This window comes from Lycorma delicatula, chromosome 1 (assembly GCF_047948215.1).
Source record: "Lycorma delicatula isolate Av1 chromosome 1, ASM4794821v1, whole genome shotgun sequence".
NCBI classification, from domain to species: domain Eukaryota; kingdom Metazoa; phylum Arthropoda; class Insecta; order Hemiptera; family Fulgoridae; genus Lycorma; species Lycorma delicatula.
Window position 1 is genome coordinate 360,297,421 of NC_134455.1, and position 24,221 is coordinate 360,321,641.

A 24,221-nucleotide genomic window follows, 5' to 3' on the forward strand; every position below is an offset into this window, starting at 1 on the left:
TCATTACTGATAACAGTATGCAAAAAAATTATTTCCCTGTTTCTGATAGCGATTCAAATATTTGCATATAGATGGCAACCTCTGATTCAGTTATTTAAAAAGTTAAAATCATTCAATCTTTCATACATATCAGCAAACATTTCTGAAACCCATATTAACAATTTTATGTAAATCTGCTTTTTCAGTAACAATTGTATACAATGGACTTTGTGAAATATCTGCAAATTTTGTAGCAAGAACACTAGTTGTGAAGCATCAGTTTTCTTGAATCTTTGTATTCTTTTAAACTAGGTCATCCATCTAAATTCTAGGCTTGTCACTTCTCTCCATCATGAATAACTACTATACAGCCTTTGTTAGACTCATAATGTCACATCTTACCTTCTGCTTCCTTTACACAAAATTTACAATCATATCGGTGCCAATGGCTAAGGAATTATTAAATTGAATCAAAGACTGTATCAACTATGAGAGTTTTTATTATCACTGCTATCATTACTTACTGTCACAGAAAAGAAAAGCAGAGAATTAATGAATGAAATTCATTAAGTCTCAGTGAGACCTAATCTATCCATTAAGTCTCATAACTTAATGTATAGGTTGAGGCTACTGAGTATATGATTCAATTTAACATTACCAATCAATTGCTATTAGCAAGTGCTGTTTACTAACTTGTAAAAGTAATAAAGTTTCTTTTATTTTTAATTTCAGATAAGAAAAGGAAGAAGCCAGTGGACAATGAGAAAGCGATGGAATTAGACAATGCACCTAAACAATAATAATAATAAACAAACACTTTTTTTTTGCCTTGTGCTAAATCTTAAATTAAAATAAACATAAAAAAACAGTTTAACTGTGAAAAGAGTAGCTATTAGTTTTCAATCTTAATTTTTTCTAAAAGAAAAACAGTAATTAATATTCTTTACTTATTAATTGCAATGCATCAAGTACTGCTATACAGATAACTGTAAAAAAAAGACAATCGATAATTGAATAATGTGAAACACTCCAATAAGTTAATCTTCAAAAAACCTTAACAGAGAAAATACAGGGGGTGAACGAATAACTAAAAAAATAATTTATTGATCTTCAGTATACCACTTCAACTATGCTAGGGTCAAACAGAATGTCCACTATAGTAGATCAGTGGATTTAGATTAATGGCATCATACAAGATGTTAGTCTAAATGAATGCTAAAGAACAAGGACAGAAATAAGTTTTCTTTTTACATGATGCAAACAATCTGTGGTTTAAAGGCTTATGGAAACAAAGAAATTAGTAAATCCCTAAGTAATAGTTTCCAGTACTCTAATTAGCATTTCAGTGTTTATACCTAACATTATTAAACAGTATTCACTTTTTATTAAAACTATAAAAGATATTCAAAGAATGTTAATCTGGTACTAGTGTGACATATATGAAATGCTACACTTTTAATGTATAAACAGTAGTATATATTGATAAGTGACATGTGAATCTAGACAGCATCTATGAAAATGTCTATTTCACCTTATGTTATAGGTGGAGTAGACCAATTTGTCCTAACTGCAATCTTATTTGTCATAAATAAAAATGTAATTAAATATACATTATGACATATTTTTCAATGAATATACATTACACAGCTTTGTTTTCCAACTTACTGTTTATATTTATTAACAGCACACCCTAAAGTTGAAGCAGTTTCACAAAAGGGGTATTTAAATTGCTTTATATTATTAGCCCCAGGCTTTGTTATGGTTTAGGAAGTTTTCTTGTGCATGTAAAGTATCTCTTAGAGTAATGGTAGTTTACTATAAAGTCAGTTGGCGTAATGAACAGAGAGTAGAGCCGAATATTAAGACCATTCTGCTGGGGTAGACATGATTCACAATTGTACATTTGGCTCAATGAAGAAGGCAAGGAAACACCTTCACTTGTCACTTTTCCTAGTAACCAAGAATGAGATACTTGTTATACTTAAGAATAGCTACATCATTTTTGAGGATGATTTGTGATTCATGTCAGGTTGCCTGACATTAAAGTTATGACAATTAACATGATACAATTTGGTAATTAAAAGCAAACATTATTTTTTGCTGGAAAATAATGTTTGTGACAAAATATCAAAAAAATGATTTAATATTTATTAATACATTTAGAGAATTATCAACTAAATGTTATCCAGAAAATTTTCTACGTGCATTATAAAAAATAATAAAGAAAGAAATTAAACATCAAGTAATGCTAATATTATTAAAGTCTGATTTGTTTCATAAAAAAAAAAAAACAACTATCTTGCCACAACGAAAATGACAACAAAAAAGAAGTATGGATCAGATCCAATACACTCAAACAAAAATCATTGCTAATATCAACCATCATTTATATGTATACAAATAAATTAGAGAATGTAACCAAATAATTATTTTTATTACTTATGTATAAAATAGAACAAATATTAAGTATATGTACAAATAAATATTGTATAGAAAGCATTAAATAATCATAATAAATGTATTGATTTCTTTAAAAAAAATTAAATTAAGTTTTTACTGCCCTCTCATAATTAATGCCTTTTATTAATCATTGGATTTATTAAAATTCCAACTACATAACTGCTAGGTAGATCTACCCAAGAGTAAATTAAATAATTTGATTCTGCACATCTCTGCATATCAAAAATGATTCACTTCATATTTTAGCACAATATTTAAAATCTTAATAAATACCATGCAAGTTTGTTAAAATAGAAAACTTAACATGAGGAACATGTTTCATCAGTCTTATTTAAACTTACTGAATCATTTCTGGAAACCTACCATACCCTTGGTGACACATTCTGCTCACCCACTTGTGTGTTAAGTTTGACTTATGATATTAATCAAGTGCTTTTTACATTTAATGAATTCTCTATAATTTATTACACACTCACTAAATAAATAATTGAAAGGCAGGAAAACTGCAACTTATAGGCTAACTTTCAGTAACATTCAAATTTTTAGGTAAGATTAAATTATTTAAGGTAATAGTATGAAGTAATTGAAATAACATTCTTATTTGAAATAATTCACTTTGAAATTTTTTTAAGTATACAGAAAATATCAGGTGAGTACTTAGGTAAAATCAGCTGGCTCGAACTGCAATTATTTGAGATCACATTTAACGCTGGTCCTAATAGTGGTGCTATTTTACCTACCATCACTATTGGCTGCATATATTATTATACTGGTCTATTGATGTCAGTTGTAGAGTTTTCATGTTTCAGTATAGCATAGTTTCTTTATTTACAGTTCAGTTTTTCTAAAATGCCTTATTCTATCAAGGAAAGAGTTATTAACATATGTGCTTTCTAGGTGCTTTCCTGAAACGTCAATTATTTTTTCAAGAAATGTGGAAAAATTTTCAAATTTCAGTATCCCAGCAAAGTATAGCATACACATTTGGTTAAAAAATGTCATAAACAAGGTCAGTTACAAATTGAAAACAAATTAAGCAACCTTCTGTTAGAACCCTGTTAAGGCCTCTGTATGAGGTTGTAATAGATATTCAAAGAATTTAAGCTAGTTTTGATAAAATTTATATGTAAGTTTTCACAACAGAGAGGTGCAAACTACCCAATTTACCAAAAGATTCTTCATGAAATAAATTTGAAACAGTATCTTATAGTAACTGTGCAACAAATTAAGAGAAAAGATAAATTGAAATGTCTTAATTATTGCGTTCTCAAATATACAGTATTGATAATGGACACATAAACCCAGTGTTGTATTTTATGTCAAATGAGGCATGGTTTCATTTATTTGAGCAGGTTAATTTGCATAACACTAAATATTGGATGACTGAAAATCCTCTCCAGACATTTGAGCATCAACTTCGCAATGGGAAAATCAGTATATGATATGCTATTTCTGGTAATTGTACAGTGAAGCCATTTACCAGACTCAATACAGAAGTGTACCATTCAATTTTCAAAGAATTCTATGTTCACTTAACAGATGGTGAAAAAGAGTATAGTTTCTTCTATGAAGACAAAGCAAAGTGTCACACACCAAACAATTAACTTGCAGACATTTATTTATTTATACATTATTTGCCATTATGCAGACACTCCTTTAATGAATATAACTGGGATTTTGCCACAATTAAAAGAAAAATTAGGTGAGTTGGTCATGTACACACACACACAATGAATATGTTGAACTAATAAAAAAATCATCAAAGTTTAACAAATTTGATGTTCACAACAAGGTTTCTACCACTGAGATAATAAATTTTAAGAAATTTTGCAATTTTATTAAGAAAAGTCTTGTCAAAGAAAATTTGTGGTAAGAAAGCTTACAAAGATCAAAAATTATCTTTCTCTGTTATCAGATATTAGCAATATAAGATATAGATTTATTTAAATTGCTATTAATAGATATATTTTAAATAGTAAGAGTACATTTCAATAAGAAAAATAAAGTTACTGGGAATTTTCCAAAGACTGAAAATCAGAGGAAATTAGATTAGATGGATGAGGCTACATTTGTATTCATTTATTAGTTGAGAAGAATTTAAAATATTTTCCTTTCATTTTTATAATTAAGTCTAATTATTGTAAATATAAAATTCAGTAGGTCCTACTGAATTTAATACTGTGGTCATAACTATATTAAATAAAATGATGTAAAACCCTCTTACTGCATACACCACAATGTTTGACTTTCACATAACCCACTTTTCCCTTCAAACATTAAATAGTAATCTATGGCACCGAACTGATTAGCAGTGCAGGGTCTAGATTTTATATGTGAACTCTTATCAAAAGATGAAATTTAAACTACTTGTTTATGGTAAGGTATGATTTTAACCAATTGTAAACAACTGTTCTGATACCATAGCAACTACATTTTTCATCAGTAAAAAATGTTGAACTAAATCAAATGCTTTAATGAGATCTCAAAAACAATGAAAATAGAATTTTTGTTATCTAAGGAATTTAAATTATTTTCAAAAAACTGGAAAATGGCTATATCACCAAATTTTTTTCCTAAAACCATGCTGAAAGTTTGTTAAAACTGTATGCCTTTCAAGAAAGGTTCAAAATCATTTTTTTTAACTATTTTTTCAAATACTTTAGAAAATAACAAAATTTACCTATAATTTTGTAAATTAAGTGTCAAAATTTTCAAGGAGGAATAAATCTGCTTCTTTTTATATTTATTAATTAAAACATTCTTAATAAGAATAAACATATTAAAATCTTTTTATATCATATGAGAATTTCTTTTAGAAAAGTAGCTTATTTGTTACTTAAACATTTTTTTTAAATATATTTTTAATAACAATAAAAAAATTCAGTTGTACAGAAACAGTAGGTATTGAATGAAAATTAAAGAACTATTAGAGAATTTATTTTCCATTAAACTGAAACATTCTATCCAAACAACTGATAAATTGATCCTGCCCACATCATTAATACAAGAAAACAAAAGGGTAGCGAGTTATACATAGATGTAATTGGATATATTTTTTTTATATTTTCAAAACTATTAAATGTATTAAATAATAGTTGAAACATTTTATAAATTGTGAAAAATTATTTTCAATTTGATATTTTTGTTCTTTTTTTCAATTCGAATTTGATTCAGTTATCTTTTAAGGTATTTAATGAATGTATTGAATAATATGTTTACAGATTAATTAGGTAAAGTAAATGAAAAAGAAAACTTTTTTTTTAACTTCTTTTTATTTTAACGATAATTTAATTTTGTAGGAACTAATTTTAAAATAAAAAGCAAAAAATATATATTAATTATCAATTAACAAAAATAAAAACAATGTGAAACTTGTAACAAAATTCTACATGTAAATTTTTGCTCTACTCTTATATAAGTTAATTCATTGACAGCCAAGGTCAAGGATATGATACAAATTAGCACAGTCTATTAAAGCTGGTTAAATTTACTGTTATGTTCAGTTGATACATCATCATCCAGTGGACAAACAACGACAAAAAAAAAAACACTCATTCTTAATCTTATTAAAGGAATTAGAAAAAAGGTAAGCACATCATACTTCTAGATTACCAAAAACTGTCACATCTGATTTAAAATAAGTATTAATTCGAACATTAATTAATTATACTTTTGGTTACAAAGTAAATAATATATTTCAGTAAAATATATATAACAATTTACAATGTGATTGAAACTAATGACAACAATAAAGAAGAAATCGGCTCAGAGCAATTTTACATTTTTTTATTCAAGAAAGGACGAAATGATTATATTTTAAACGAAGTAATCTAATTAAAACTAGAAAATAAAATTTTATGAGAAAATTGAGAATGTTCATTTTTATTTACTTTTTCAGTAATTATCTTCCTAAGTACAATAAAATTTTTCAGTAATTTTAGGAGAAAATTTTGTTTTACAAATGTATGAATTACAAATAAAAAATATTAAAAAAAAGTTGACAGCTTTTTTTTAACTTATAAATATTCTTTTTAACCTGAGTTATATTTAGTTCCAGTTCAAAGAATTTAATAAAAGAAAAGTAGATAAAAAAAATCGCACCAAATTTCGATTCTCTACATTTTTATTTTGGTTCAAGAAGATTTTGGTCCAATTTTTATTGGACGCAATAAATTTGATTATCATAAGCTTCGGCTATAACAGTAGCAATTTATTAATTTTTCTTTGAGTTTAAACCAATAACCAATTAATAAGGAGGGAAAACTTTCAACACTCTTACTGAACTTTTCCTATGTTTGCGTATAGCTTAAATGTAATCCTTCCCTCATTGGTAAGAATTGAGAATTGTTATTATACATAACTTTTTTATAACTTTGTGTCTGATATAGAATTAGGTTATTTTTCTTTTGAAAGAAAATTATGATTATACAGAGTGTTTCATTTAATCGCCCCAGGCGATTTTCTCGTAAAATACGCACAATACAAAAAAAAATACCTAAATAAAAGTTACTCAGATTGGAGGGGGACACTTCATGGTGACCTTTTATTTGACCTTGAACTTATTTCAAGGTTACACGATTTTTTTTTTTCAAATGGAACTTATCCAATAAAAATGGATGAGAGATAATAGAAGGCGATGGTAAACAACGATTATGTTATAGAGGAAGGGCTACTGATTTCTGAAATCATTCTTTTACAAGATTTCTTATCTTAAACTATAAAATTATAATCAATTCCCCCTCAAAATTAAGAAAATTTTCAAATTTACTCAATACAACAATGTGAAAAAAAGTGTAACATGTTTAGTGTACGACAAGCCCATCTTCTTATAATTCCAGCGAAATTTTGGTCATCTCTTGCTGTAAGGGTTGGTCATATCAAAAATTGTTTCAGGTTTAGGTAATGTTTAGAGGACTAATGACAACTTTACATAGATTCGATACAATGCCTATTCAGAGAGGTATGATGTTTTTTTCTTCAAAACCCCATCTTTTCCATTCCCTGGGACAATGATTGGTGATATCAAAAAACTTTACTTATATAAGTTTTAGGTCCTTATCCAAAGAATAGTAGGAACTTTAAACGAATTAGATATTTTACTTAATAAGAAAGTTATAGCGATATATATATTTTTTTAAATCCCCATTTCCACCCCAATGGTCAGATATTTCCCGTTAACGAACTCGACCGAAATTTTGGATCGTTATATTTTATGTATCAATTTGAAAGTGATTGAAGCAAAATTACGGCAGTTATCGTGTCCACAAGAAAGTTAAATATTCCAATTCCAGCAACATTTTCATCATCCCTTGCCATAAGGGTTGGTCATACAAAAATTGTTTCAGACAAAGGTTTTAGGTATTGTTTAGAGGACTAACGACCACTTTAAACCGATTCGATACTATGCCTATTAAGGGAGGTATGATATTTTTTCTTTTCGAAATCCCATTTCTTGCACCCCCTGGGCCAATGGTCAGTGATATCAAAAAACTTTGCTTAGATAAATTTTAGGTACTTATCTAAAAAATAGAGGAACTTTAAACGAATTCGATATTTTACTATTATTTTAATAAGAAAGTTATAGTGATATTTTGTTTTTTCGAAAAAGCCCCCCTCCATTTCACCCCCGTGGTCTGATTTTTCCCACTAACGAACTCGACCGAAATTTTGGGTCGTTATATTTTATGATTCGATTTCAAAGTGATTGGCGCAAAATTACGGCGGTTATTGTGTCCACAAGAAAGTGAAATATATATATGTATATACAGAGTCATTCACGGGAACCGGATGTTTTTTAAATAATCATAAAAAATTGAATATTTACTTTAAAAAAGTTTTATTGGTACTGAAACACTTGTTAAATCAAAGCATTTGTTACTTACTCAAGAACGAAAAATTATGTCCGGCAAGTGATGTCCATTTTGGGCAATACATTGTTGTAGCCTTTCACGGTAACTGGCCTCAATTCTTTGCAGCATGTCTACATCAATCTGGGTGACGTGATGACGAATTGAGATCTTTAGGTCTTCCAATGTACGCGGTTTATTGCCGTACACACGCGATTTCAGAAACCGCCACAAAAAAAAAATCACAACTACTCAAGTCGGAGGACCGAGGGGGCCAAGGAATGTCGCCGAATCTGGAAACGATCCGTCCCGGAAACAAGTTACGGAGAACAGTCATCGTTGCCCTCGCTATGTGCGCTGTAGCTCCATCCTGCTGGAATAACACATTTTGAAAATCGATTCGCCGGTTTCGTAACTCAGGGATGAAAAACGTATTCAACATCGCAATGTAACGATCAGCTGTTACAGTTACGGCAGCGTCATTTTCTTCAAAAAAATATGGTCCAATAACACCGATCTTTCTTATTGCACACCAGACAGTCACCTTTGGACTATGAAGCGGTCTCTCGTGAAGCTGATGTGGGTTTCTTTCTGCCCAATACCGGCAATTCTGTTTGTTGACGAAGCCATTCAGATGAAAACGGGCTTCGTCACTCATTAACAATAACAAATTTTCATTTTCTTCAAAAACGGTAAGCATTTGTCGACAAAATTGTAATCGCTGCGTGAAATCTTGCTCGTTTAACTGCTGCACGACGGCTATCTTGTAAGGATGGAAATGCAGGTCTGTATGCAGAATTCGTCTTACCGTACTTGTGCTCATTTGAAGCGCTGCTGAATGCCTCTGAATAGAGCGGCGTGGGCTTCTGACAATGGCTTCCCTTACTCGTTCGATGTTCTCCGGAGTGCTAGCAGTTCGTCGGGGACCCGGTGGTTTTTTCTTCAATATTGAACCGCTTGTTAGAAGGTTGTTTACCCATCGCAATATTGTGTTACGAGAAGGGACACTTGCATTACGATGGATATTAAACTGACGGCGGAAATCTCGCTGAACAGCAGTTACGGATTCGTCATTTCGCATAAAAGTGTCATACAGGCGTTGGTCTAGCGTCCACGGCTCCATCTCAACGACTAAAATGTAAATCCTATGAGCAAAGGAAACGTCAGACATCAGCTACGTGCCCCTCCCACCACGAACGCCCGAGTGCAACCCACTTCAAAAACATCCGGTTCCCGTGAATGACCCTGTATATATATATATATATATATATATATATACTTATATACTTATATACTTATATACTTATATACTTATATATATGTATATATATATATATATATACATATATATAAGCTACAATCAGTAGCTTTCTTATGAAATCTACCTAAAAGACGGGAGTCTGGAAAGTGGCTACTGAATAATACATATCGAAATGTTTTAGACGAGTTAACATATCAAAAAATAATTTCCATCGAATGCAATCCACCACAATAAAGAAAATGTTTTAATAATGTTCTAACAAAAAATAAGGTAATTTAAAAACAAAATTGTTCAATAATAATAGAAAATATTCATGAAAATATAAGTAACACCATTATAATGTGTAAAAATAGGGTTAATTAATTTTTTAAATGTAAATTTTACAGTTGTTAATGATATAATACAGAAATAAAAATATCCTTTTACAAACCAATCGTGTAGTTTTGGAAATACATTTGCATATATATATACAAGAAAACAAAATATTATAAAATATCTTGTATTTTAAATATTGATATTTTCAAATATCTTGTATTTGTATATATAAGAAAACAAAATTTATATCAATATTACAAATTAAATTTAAGAAAATTGTAATTTGTAAATATTATTATAAGGTATTTCAAGTTAGTCTAAAGCGATGGAAAACTGGAAAGGAAAAGTTGCAGTAGTTACTGGAGCCAGTTCCGGAATTGGTGCAGCTATTGCAGAATCATTGGTTAATATTGGGATGGATGTGGTCGGTCTTGCAAGAAGGCTGGAAAGACTTGAAGTAAGTACTTTGCTCTTAATAATGTATTAAATAGACTATTATTCACATAGTAATCAGTTCAATTCTTATAAATCTTAACGTAGAATAATCCACTAATTTCTAACAATAATTAATATTGCACATTAACTTATTAATTGGCAGGGAAATTGATTAATATAAGTTATCTATAAATGTTCACTAATTGAATCAGACCTTCAATATATATATATATATATACACACACACGAGTATATAAATACAGTCGAACCCCCATATAACGAACATCTAAACTGCGAATTTTTCATTTAGCTAAATTTTCTTGAGATCGGTGAAAACTTAGAATTATTACATTACAAACTGTTTTTACTTAGCGCAATCGAAGTTGTAACATAACGAAGTTTTTTGTTGTAAGTACTTTATGTATACTCTGTGACTTTCTTAGAAAGTCATTCAGTTTTGCTTGAGACTTGGCTAGATGCGTTTTGTTTGGAGTTTATGTTAGTAGTACATCTATGGGAATGACGCTTGTGACATTCGCATCCGTGGCATTCTGGCTGATGCTTGACTGAAAGATGTCATTGCCGAGGTACCGAAGATGACCTCCGGTAAAACCCATAAGGGCTAGGTACGGAAGGGGTGGCGTGGCAACCAAAACTGTCATATGAAGGGTGTCTTCCCCTATTTGATCAGGATGTATGTATACTGTGTATAATAAATGAAAATAACAAAAAAACATATATATTGGATAAAAATAACCGAATCACAACTGTGTTTACTGTTTCTACTTGTGTTTATGTAGGCCTACATTGTTTTTTGTCAATTAGTGTACTGTATGAACGACATAAAATTGCCGGCGTCGGTACGTCGGCAACTAAAACTGTTTCACATTCCTTTCATATTTTGTCTTATGCTACCGCAAAAGTAAGCCTAATGCGTAAATAAGTTGCTATTCAGTTCTAATCGTCATATTGAACCATACAGATCTAGTGGTTCTGTTTTGTTCCAATACTGTTTTTGGGTGATTTTGTTTTTCTTATTGTACGTACACCAGTAGTACATTACATTTTTTTGTTGTTTTGAGTAACGTATTTCCCCGTGCTGTTTTTTAAAAGTACTCTACTGTAAAGTACTGTACCGTGTATCGGTGTAACTTGTATTCTTCGTGTTTTGTGTAAACCGTGTATTGGTGTTATTGTGTATGTGATTTCTTAAAAATGTCCAAAAGAAAGTGTTTGAGTATCAAAGAAAAAACAAAGATAATCGATGAAGTTGAAAAAGGAGGTAATCACATAGCAATTCTTTTTGGTGTACCGGTGAATTCTCTTCCCACAATATTAAAAAATAAAGATTCTATTAAAAAACAAGAAGAAAATTTAGACAATAATAGAAAGAGATTGAAGTATTTGTATTTATGATGATATCGATGAGGCTGTAATCAATCGGTTAATTGTAGTTCGTGAAAAAAATTTACCAGTATCGGGAGCCATTACTAAAGAAAAGGCTTTAGAATTCTTCAAAACACTGAATCGTCCTAATTTTCAAGCTAGTACCGGTTAACTTGGCAAGTTTAAATTACGGCATGCTCTTGTACAAAAGGTTTCATGCGTCGAGAATGCTGATACAAAAGAAGAAGAATGTATAACATGGAAGGAAAACATCTTGCCTAATATAGTGCATGAATACAATGAAAATGATGTTTTTAATGCCGATGAGATCGGGGTATTTTTTATGTCTTCCAGGCAAAACGTTAGCTTTTAAGAATGAAAAATCTTTTGGTGGAATGTATAACAAAGAAAGGGTCACTGTAACGGTACCGGTACTTTGAGAAGCTCAAAGTAATCGGAAAGTTTCAGCGACCTCTTGGTTTTAAAAAAATCAAATCATTAGAGACAGATTACAATTACAACAGAAAAGCTTGGATGCTAACTGAAGTTTATACAAAATGGTTAACAAAAGTTGATGAGATATCAAGACAAAAACGTAAATTCTTTTTACTCATTGATAACTGCCCGGCTATCCCCGCCATGTAAATGTAAATATGAAATCTGTATCTGTCGCTTACTTTCCACCAGATACAACTTCAAAACTGCAACCACTGTATCACGGTATAATTAAAAATTTAATGGTTCAGTAGAGAAAACGAATTCTAATGAAGTTTTTTAAAGCTATCGATGTCAATATTCCGGTTAAAAATTTAGTAACTTTAAAAGAATAATTGCTGAAATATCTAAAGCACGGTCTCAAAATGTTTAAAAAAACCGGGTTAACTAAGAATGAGACAGTAACAGACACCGATAACAATAATTTTACAACTGAAAATTTAGGTGAACGAAATTTCAGAATTTCTTACCGATAACTGGGGTAAATCGCAAAGCAACACGGAATTAGAACTGCAGTTAGATGAGTACCTAATGATCCATGATAGAATAGTGATAGAGTGTCTTAACGATGAGGAAATAATCAGAGACGTAGTTGCAAAATCATCATTTGTTAAGCCTACAAATGATGAGTTATTGCGGTTATGATAAGTAGTGGCCTTCATTCGTTTAAAAATATATCAGATATTATATTTAATTGCTTGAATAATTAAGAATTTTTTTTTCTTGAAGAAAAAATTTTCTTCTGTAATAAAAAAAATAGCAATTTGTTTTACCGACTTTTAAATATTCTGTACTCATTAATTTAACGTATTTATTATTTTGTTATTGTTTTTTTATTTTATTTTATTGTCAATAAAAAAAAACTATTGGATTAATATAATACGATATATTTTTTTATAAAAAAAAAAATTACAGTACACTACTTAAATATAGGACTTATAACTTAGTTTTTATACACAGTACATATTTCTTGAAAATTTCTTTATGTAAATAAAATTACAATATTGCAGAATTACTACAGTAATATTCTATTTTACGAATTTTTCATTTAACGAACTTTTTCGCGGGTCCCGTGGGACTTTATAGATATATATAAGTTACATTACTGAGAATAGATGATACATTTCATTCGATAAGCCTCGTGTTTTCCCTATCCATAGTTTCCAGGAGAAAAACCACAGTGAGAAATACTGTAATGCAGCTGCAACCTACGTTTCTTTATTCTAATTGTAAAAAAAATTATTTAGTCTTTGTACAGCACTCATGGGGTAAAGTAGTTATTCAGCACTCGTTAGATGTTATATCGTTCTATTTTAAAACTCATAAGCATGTACGCATAATGATGGTAACAATTAATTATTTGCAGTTAAATGTATATTAATTGTAATAAATAAAGTTCATTTTTTTAAAAAACGTAACTCGTCGAGTATCATACTTAACTGGCGAAGTCTGTAGGACACCTTGAGGACGGTTAGCGCATATAATCGAACTTTGGTTTTCAAACCATTAAAAAGTGTACCAAATAAATAAGTCATCTCGAGAAGTTAATGAATATAATTTCTTCAATCATCGTATCGTTAACGAGTTGCGTCGGAAGAAGAGAATAAGAGAATATTATTCCGCATCGAAGGTAGCAATCGATAGTAATTAGGGGGAGCTACCTTTGTTTTTCTGTTTAGCCTCCAGGAATCGCCGTCAGTTATGACTTCAGAGGATGAATGAGGATGATATGTATGAGTGTATGTGAAGTGTAATCTTGTACAGTCTCACGTCGACCATTTCTGAGATGTGTGGTTAATTGAAACCCCACCACCAAAGAACACCGGTATTCACGATCTAATATTTAAATCCATATAAAAGTAACTGCCTTTACTAGAATTTGAACGTTGAAACTCTCGACTTCGAAGTCAGGTGACTTGCGAAGACGCGTTCACCACTAGACCAACCCGGTGAGTTTAGGGGAGCAACCAGATCTATTCAATCTTCGAACTGCAGCAACGTAGAAGAGAGGACATCTCTACAACCTGTTCCAGTCGACAGAATTAGCGAATATAATATAAGGCAACCAATCACAGCATGTATAAAATGATAAAAATAGTACTGTAAGAAAAATATTTAAATAGTATGTAAGATACTTTGATAATTTTGTGATGTATATAATTTGTGTGTAATATATAAAAAAAAAAAAAAATATTAATAACAAGATTTAAAATGGTAACATCAATGTTTGAAAAAAAGGATTTAGACCTGATTTTACAGATCCGTTAAAATTGCACCAATTTATCACTTTATGTGATGGTTTAATAGCTAAATTTTAAGTTAAGGAAAACCCTAATGATTTCCAAAATGATTATCTAATTTTTAGAATGTTAGAAAAAATTAAAGTACCAGATTTAAAATTAATGGTAGGTGGTTATAATAATGAACTGAATAACTTAAAATAAATTTTATTAAATTATTATTATTATTCAATAGACACACTCAACATGTCTACCAACCACTTCTTAAAACAAATGAATATAAATATTGTAAATAATAATAATAGTAATCAAAATTTAAAAAGAAAAGTTGCTCTGATCCGAAACTCAAATAATTTGAAATACCAAACACCGGAATATCCTAATCAATACCTTAATTACTTCCAAAATCTTGTAGAACCCTAAAATAGACACCAAAAATTATATCAACTGACGAGTAATAGACCCAGACACGAAAAACTAAAAGAATCTTTAACGATAATATTACTAGACAAATTGGTAAAATTAATTTAAGATATAATTATTAAAAAAATTTAACTAACGATTAAGATTAAATCAAGTAACACGAAATAAAGTTAAAAACAAAAAATAGATCCTAGAAATATATTTTTGAAAAAATAAATAGAATTAACCCCGACAGTGACAATGAAGAATCAGACGAAAAATTTGAAATTAATAATTTTTATTCACCATACGAAATTAATTTTGATGATGAATTATTTTAATCCGCGAAACAATGTTATTGTCATAAACGTTGGTGACGGTTAACTTGACGAATTTAAAAATACCTTTTTAACAGCCAATTTTAATTTGGAAGAAGTAACCGATGATGAATTAGAGGATATTTATTCACCAGACAAAATTAATTTTAATAATGAATTAGATTATTTTAATCCGTGAAATGAATTTATTGCAATAAATGATAATGATGATGAATTTGACGAGTCAGATGAAAAATACAAAACCGTCGAAATATCGGAAACTATAAATTACAAGTTCTGTATCTTCTTTCCCTTTAGCCTCCGGGGATTACCGTTCAGGTATTACTTCAGAAGATGAATGAGAATGATATGTGTGAGGGTAAATGAAGTGTAAGTCTTGTACAGTCTCAGTTAACCATTCTTGAGATGTGTGTGGTTAATTGAAACCCAACCACCAAAGAACACCGGTATCCACGATCTAGTATTCAAATCCGTATAAACCTAACTGTCTTTACTAGGACTTGAATTCTGAAACTCTCGACTTCCAAATCAGCTGATTTGGAAGACGAGTTCACCACTAGACCAACCAACTAGACCAACTTGTAGGTTACAAGTACTCTGTCTGGAATGAACTAATTTTAAATAAAATCAGAAATATGCATGTGTTTCTCAGAAAATATATGAAATTAAAAACAATAAGAATATATTTTTATTTAATAGCTATAAATCAGAAGAGTTCTATTACTACTTACATTATATAAACATTAACAAACATTTGTTGAATACATGGATTTGCATGCCCTTAGATGAAACTGATAATTAAAAAAATTTCCTGTTCTGAAATTGCATTAATTATAATTTTTTAAATGAAAAGAGACATATTATTCATCATCATGATGAAGTATTCTGTATGTTGGCAGTTCCCTGGTATCCCTATTGTCTCCATCTGTTTCCGCCCCATACTTTTCTTTTCATCTCATAATAACCTTCGCTACCCTTAGTCATTTATTAACTTCAGCCTCTTCTTTTTTCACCATCAATGGAGCCTTCAAGAACTGTATTTATTTTTATTCTCTTTCCCCTTAACTTCAGCCTCTTCATGCCTCTTCTTTTCTCACTGTCAATGGAGCCTTCAAGAACTGTATTTATTATTCCCTTTCCTCTAATTATATGCCCAATACAATTTCCTTTCCTCTTCTGATAGTCGCCAATAATGTTCTACCTTCATTTATTCTTCTTAATACTTCTACTTTACTTATTCTGTCCACCCGTTTTATCTTCTTCATCCTCCTCCAGACCCGCATCTCAAAAGCCTCGATTGTATCTTTTTCCTTTTTCCCCAGTGTCCATGTTTCACTACAATACAAAAGTATACTCCAAACATAGTATTTTACCAATCTCTTCTTCAGATTCAGATCCATGTTGCTGCAGAATAGGTTTTTCTTTCTAAAAAAGGCTTCCTTTGACATTGCAATTCTCATCTTAATCTCTTCTTTACTCCTCCAATCTTCAGTTAGTACTGTCCTGAGATATCTGTATTTTTTTTACTTATTCAATTTTTCCTTCTGCTGTTACAACATATCTTCCTTCTCATTTGCCTTCATAAATTTTGTTTTCCTCATATTTATTTTCATTCCATCATCCCTACTTTCATTGCTTTTTATCATTCCTTCTAGTATCTGAGTGTCTTTAGTTGCAATCAGTAGATATTCAGCAAATCTGACATAATCTATATGTTTTTAATTATGTTTACCCCTTTACTCTTTTTTGGCCATCCAATATTTCTTTCAATTTTTCCTCTACATAAATGGTGAACAGTGTTGGTGATAAAGACTTGCCTCACTCCTCTGTCTAATTCTAACCAATTTTTGATATTCTCATTTATTTTACAGCTGCTTTTTGTTTCATATACAATTTTCTGATCAGTCTTCTAACTTTTGAATCAACTATCTTTTCTTTCAGTATCTCAAATAGCATTTCACACTGTACTGTCAAATTCTTTTTCCATATGTATAAAACATAAACTCAATCCTCTTCTTCTTTCAGAACATCTCTCTCCAATTATTCTGATCAGTCGTATAGCTTCTCTTGTTCCTTTTTCTTATCTGAATCCAAACTGTTCTTCCCCAGTATTCTCTATTTTTTGCAATTAATCATCTATTCATAACTCTCAGCATTATTTTTGGAACATGTGGTATTAAGCTGGTAGTTCTATGTTCTTCACATATTTGGGTTCCAACCTTTTTAGGTATCAGTATTATTTCTGTTACAATAAAATCTTCTGGGCATACTCCAGTATCATAAATTGTATTGCACATTGAGAGTATTTTAATTATTCCTTCATCTTCTAAACATTTAAATAGTTCTATTGGGAGTTCATCTACTCCTATTGCTTTCCTGTTCTTCATGTAGCTTTATAATTTCAGATTTCAAAATTGGTGTCCTATCTTCTCTTCCATAACTTCTTATACCTCAGCATCTTGTGTTTCACATTTCCTTCTCCCTACATACAACTCCTCTATATACTCTTCCTAATGTTTCTTTATCTCATCTTTATAAACACTTTTAGTATCTTTCTTCTCAATTTCTATATTTTACAGTAGGATTTCTTCTGTCCCATGTAGCATTTTTACCTTCTTATACAACATGTAATACTTCTTTTTCTTTTCTATATATTTACATTATATATATATATATATAATACATTACATATATATTTACATTCTTCATTTAGCCACATTTCCCTAGTTATATGTGTTTTGCACTTTAATTCATTATTCAATCTTCAATAGATTGCTCTGTTGTATTCTCTTTCTTTATTTTTTTCTTCTTTCTTCCAGTTTTTGAATAATTTTTTGTGTTTCTCAAGGATTCTTTGCACAGGTTCCTTTATAAAAACCAATTCCTTTCTCTGCAGTTTGGTTCATAGATGATTTTGTCCTTGACTACCTTTCCTCTGTTGGTTCATTTTCCCTTTTACCTTTAGTGATTGCCTTTTGGCAGCTTTTCTCCCACTTTTACTTTCCCTATGCCCTATAACCCCTCTATATTCCATTTATTCACCTTCATTGCACTTTGAATTCATTTTAATTTTATCTTCATTTCTATGATTAACAGAATATGATCACTTCCTGTGTCAGCTCCTGGAAACCCATTTGTCTTCCTAACAGCATTCCTAATCTCTTTTCAACCAAAAAATGATCTATCTGAAAGCGACATCCATCTGTTGGTCTTGTTCAAGTATATCTTCTTCATTTATGATTTTTTTTAAATGTATTCGTAATGAAAAAATCCTTCACTTGGCAGAATTCATTTTTTCATTTTGTGTTTCCAATGCAAACTTGCCCACTATCTTTCCATCTTTGTTTTTTCCCACCACTGCATTCTAGTTGTTCCCCATAATTATTTTACAGTGATGTTGTTCATTTTCTTATCAACTAACTCCTCAATCTTATTGTACATCTTTTCAATATTTTCATCCTTCTACTGTGACATTATTTGCAATGAGATATTACTACCTACTTTTTTTAGAATGAATGTTACATTTTGATTAATTCAGAATTCATCGAGATACATCCCTTGTTCATGAAATGACACTCTGTGTGTAACTATTTTCCACCAAGGGTGTGTGTAACTTTCACCTTGCTAAAATGTGTTGTTAATTAAAATCCTCTAACAAACATAAAGAGGAGGTAGAACTAAAGTAATAATAAATAGCTTTTTAATTTGTTTGGTACTGCTAGATTTCAATCAATCAATATTTCATTAAGATTGTATAAAATAAATAAAGATTATTAAAGTAGCATTGTTAAAGAAAATAATAGTATACATAAATAAAATGTACAAAGATGTATCTGTATCTGTACAATTGTAGAATCCAGCAAACCTAATACCAATTTAAACATTTTTTTAAATTAAATCAATTTGTTTGAACTTCTTATTGTAACAATGAACTACTTGAAATATTAAATGCTTGCTTCAGTAATGATCATATTGGTAAAAGTAGTTCTTTATGACTAATCTTTTTTATAAAGGTTGTGTGTTGTTATACCTTGAAATAGCTAATATTTTTTGCATTGATGATAGCTGTTTCATCTTATCTCCAATTTCTTACAACAAGTATATTTTATTATGTGTTACATATTATGAAGTAATGGAAAGGTTAGACGGCCAAGTAACCATGTTTGTGATTTAGGCAATATTTCTTAATACAGAATTTAAAGAACTTTAAAAAAAATTAAACTCTATTATACACATTTTACCAGGTAAACCTTATGTATAATAAAAACACACTAATAGTTGTTCAAGTTTTATTTTTATATCCACAAATATAACTGTTTTACTAAAATATATGTATATTTTATGTAAATATAGTAATATATGTATATTACTGATATTACATGCACGTGTAAAAACACACACACATATATATATATATATACACATTTATGAATAAATAAATAAATAAATTTGTAAATGATTTTGAATGTTTTGTAGCAATTGAAAACTAAATTAAAGGAGCAGAAGGGAAAATTTCATCCAGTAAAAACAGATCTTGCTAAAGAAGAAGATATTTCATCTGCTTTTGAATGGGTAGAAAAGAACTTAGGAGGAATTCATATTTTGGTAAACAATGCTGGAATTGGAAAGTGTATGCCATTTGAAGGTAAATTTAAGACGGATTCAAATATCTACACTTGATTTGTTTTTAAATTATCTGTTTACATTTTTTTTTATGGATGAACAAACTAATGAGCAGGATATAGAAAGATCTCTGTTTTTAATTTTATTTTTATGTAAGGGCCTTTCACACCATTATTACATTATTCATTTGAATTGTCTGGCACTTCATGAGGCACTCTAAACCTTATGCAGTAACTTTTAAATTAGTATTAAGATTTTAACTTTTCATCAACTAGTGTGATATATACTATATAACTATTGTGCGGGTTGTTCTATACTCCAAAAGGCAATCTAGATCTTATGGAGTTGCATACTAGTTTTAAGATTTTTTCTTAACTTTTCTGTGATATTTACTTGTTTGTGTTGTTCTGTAACAACAATGTAAAGCATTTTACACCTTGTGTTGCATGTTTTATTTTATTGTATATTTAGGTTTTAATTATAGGTTTTGAAAGTAGCTATTGAAATATGAAGTATGTAATTAATTATATATAAATCTGAGTGCAAGAATGTACAAGTGTGTTATGTATGAGCTCATATGTATATGTGTGTATGCAAGAGTACAACTGTGTGATTGTTTCTTCATTATACCACATAAGTCCCCTTTACAACTTGCAGTGTTATAGTGTAATTCCTACTGGGAAGTACATAGTACATAACATAACAAAACTGGTATTTTATATATAAAGTTAATGGCTTCTGTAGCCAATAAAAAAATATATTAAATATATTTTTTATTTAATAGCATACTTTTACAGTTTCTTTTATCAAACTTGAAATTAAGTGTTTTTAATTTTTTAAACAAAGTTATCTGCTTCAAAGACAGCCAATTAATTATCAGTATTTACAGACTGTAATATTTTCTCAGGTGCTGGTATATCAGTTTCTAAAAAAGAAGTGACATAATAAATTTGTGAATTTTTCTTCTTATTGTGTCTTTTCAAATTCATTCATGATATTAAATATAGTTTTCTTCTAGGACTTATTTTTAGCTAAAGATTTCATAGTACCTGTTCCTTTATTTTCTTTAATAATGAAGCATACCTTTAGAATGGAAATCTTTACTGAAATTTATATTTTCTTAATAATGTTATCTATACCGATTTAGGATTTTTTCCTTTTAACTTTTATAAATGTTTAAAAGCATATTTTGCTGGTTTGTGTATTCGTATGTTACTTATGCTTTTTATTTTTAAAGTGAATGACATGTTCATACCCTATCATTAATTATAATACAATGAAAACTTATAAATATGCACATATAGGCATACAAATAAAAAAAATTATGATTTCTATTGTACAAATAAAGTAAGAAATAAATGAATGTATACATAGACACAACTGTGATTGAGGGTAAAAATTAAAATGAATAAAAAAAATTGATATATTGGACTATACTATAATTCCATTGATTGATTGTTAATTGTCATTGAATATTATGAATATCTAATCATGTGAACACATTGCTATTAGTATTGCTGGCAATAGTACATCCATGTGTAAAGTTTGTTTACACCTTCTGTAAAAACATTTTGAATATAGTAAAAATGAGTAAAATTTAATGTAAATCTGAAAAGTCAAAGTAGCCTTTGTTTACGCCAATGCGTAAAGAAGTTATAAGTTAATTCAACTGGTTTGGTATTTGTCTTATTTTCATCTAAAATTTACCAACATTTCTATGTAATAAATATTTCAATTATAAATAAGAAATTTTTCATATACTGGAATTTGTGCATTCCATTCAACATACATATAAATATATGCTCAGCTGATTTTTATTTATGCCTTTTGTATTGATTATTTATTAAGATTTAAGTATGTATTATTTCATGTTTATAATGAAAAAAAAACGTAAACATGTTGCATTCATTCGGCCCCTGATGATTCACACAGCTCCATCTACACTATATAAACCGGCTCCCCACTAGAGTCTGCAGTGTCTCTCTCTCAGTGTCTCTCTCAGTGCCTCTCTCAGTGTCTCTCTCTGACCACAGTCGCTGACCATCATTCGAAGAATCATTAGTGCATCTTACAATTCTAATATAGTTCAGTCAAAATTTACACTTCATGCAGTTAACAAGTAAATTAGACATATTCTTCAACAATGAATCATTTTTTTGTATGTTAAATATCCTTTAAACATTATGTTTCTGTTTTTTCTTCTCTATAATTGTATGATAAAATATTAAACTTAAAGGTACTTATGTAAAGATATATAAAATCCGCGATTGTGAGAATATATTTTGAGCAAGTGAATATCAAGATGTCAATGTTTTTCATTCTACCGTAATCATCCGTTAGACTCTCTGTTATGATAATTTAGATTACATCCTGCGTAAGTGAATATCAAGATATTAATGTTTTTCATTCTAAAGTAATCGTCTGTTGAACTTTCTATTATGATAGTCCAGATTACATTCTGTGCCAGTGAGTATCAAGATATTGTTTTTCATTAACAAAAAACAGTAATCATCTACTAAATATTAAGGTAATCCTCTGTTAAATAATAAGATATTATTATTATACTCTGTATTGTTATTATATACTGTGTTTATGTAAAAGAAATATTTAAGGTAATAAGTGTACCTATACTTTACTTAAGGATTGTTATATATAAATATCGCACACAGAGATTTTGTGCAAAGCATTTGTCTTAACAAAACAATAATATGTATAAATGTATTTATGCATTTTTTTTTTTTTTGTTTTTATGAACATGGTTATATAATTCTGATTTTCATTCTGTTAAAAATGAAGTCTTTTGGCAAACGAGCTATGTGTAATTTTATTTTTGTAACTTTTCCCAACAGCCTTATTTATGCGCAGGAAAGTATAATGAAAAATTTTGAATATAATTGGTCAAAATTGTTTAGTCATGTGGTGAGAATGAATGATAGAAGACCACCATTGAATGTTAAAGAATGACAGCTACAATGTGAAGAATAATGAGGTACTTAATAACATTTGGTTATACAACTTTACTGTCTTTTGGTGGTGGTGTCACTACCAAAGGACAATAATGATAGAAGTAAAAGGTAAATAGGTTACAGAATTGATAGGAAGCTTAGTGGAACCTTGGTTGAATTTATTAGTTTATTATTTATATTGTTTTTTTTTACTTTTTTTTATCTTTGGTTTGAGAAAACCTCAACAATGAGAGAACCTTCAAACAATAAATTTAATGTAAGTTTTCATTATCAGAATCTCAATTAGTTTAAAATATCTGATAACAGATTACAAGATTATAGACACAGCTAGCTACTAGAATATTAATCATGATAGCAATAACACTGTCATAAATAGAATGAAAACTTATTAATGTATTCAATCTGAAAAGATTTATATTGTTAAAACAAATAGGCTACGTGAAAAAAAAGTTTACAGCCAATGAGGGTACATAAAAATAAACATAAGTAGTATTTAATATAGCTGAACAGTTTGCAAACAAACTAAAAATAAAATTAATATCATTATGAAATCCTATAAATAATGCCATACTTGATGTAAAAATATTCTTTTATATTTTATTTTAAAATAAATGATTTGATTTATAAATTTAATTTGCCTGCAGTACAAACTTAAATGCTCAGACTTTAATAATCTCTATTCAGAACAAGCAGGTTAATTGCAGTTTTTCATAATTCAAACACATAAAAACACTTCACTGTATTATCACCAAATTCACTTTTGCAAACTGCAAATGTATACAAACATCAACAATATAAAAACTTATTACTTGGAGGAGCTGGAGGAATCTGGCCAAAGGGGAATAAATGGCAGAAGAATAAAAAGTTTTATATACCACTGCATCAATCTGAGTACATACCAAAAACAAATACATATATACATATCCCTAGAAAATTAGGAGGGGTAGTAGCACTAATAATATCAATCATAATTATCATATGAATACCATTCTCAATAAAAATAAAATTTCAAACAAGATCATTCTACCCAATAAATAAAATAATATTTTGAACTATAGTAAATACATTTATCCTACTTACATGAATTGGAGCACGACCAGTTGAAGAGCCATATATTATTACAGGACAAATCTTAACCACAATTTACTTTTCATTTTTTGTTATCTACCCAATGTCAATGTTTTTTTGACGTTGACATTGGGTAGATAACAAAAAATGAAAAGTAAATTGTAATAAGTAAAAGTAATATTATTTAATATAAAATATATATATATATATATATATATATATATATATATATATATATATATAATTTATATTATTATATATATAATAGACAAAAATTGAAAACCACCCTGTTTTCTTAAGTGCAAGAAAAAATCATTTTCATACCATAAATTTCATCTAGTCCATAAAACTATATCAATACAATTATAATTAGGCAATTAAGAATAAAAAATAGATATAATAAATGG

At 29.2% G+C, this 24,221-nt stretch overlaps 2 protein-coding genes across 2 annotated transcripts in view; both read left to right on the top strand.

Moving 5' to 3' along the window:
• The window catches only part of LOC142317926 (nose resistant to fluoxetine protein 6-like), a 44,272-nt gene extending 43,019 nt beyond the window's left edge, over positions 1–1,253 (top strand). Inside the window, exon 12 of the mRNA XM_075354464.1 lies at positions 712–1,253. Within this exon, the coding sequence (XP_075210579.1) occupies positions 712–779 (68 nt within the window). The 3' untranslated portion in view covers positions 780–1,253. The remainder of the gene's footprint in view (positions 1–711) is intronic.
• A 4,678-nt stretch (positions 1,254–5,931) lies between these two features.
• The window catches only part of LOC142318427 (farnesol dehydrogenase-like), a 34,254-nt gene continuing 15,964 nt past the window's right edge, over positions 5,932–24,221 (top strand). Inside the window, exons 1-3 of the mRNA XM_075355014.1 lie at positions 5,932–6,025; positions 10,164–10,318; positions 19,634–19,802. Of these exons, the coding sequence (XP_075211129.1) occupies positions 10,187–10,318; positions 19,634–19,802 (301 nt within the window). The 5' untranslated portion in view covers positions 5,932–6,025; positions 10,164–10,186. The remainder of the gene's footprint in view (positions 6,026–10,163; positions 10,319–19,633; positions 19,803–24,221) is intronic.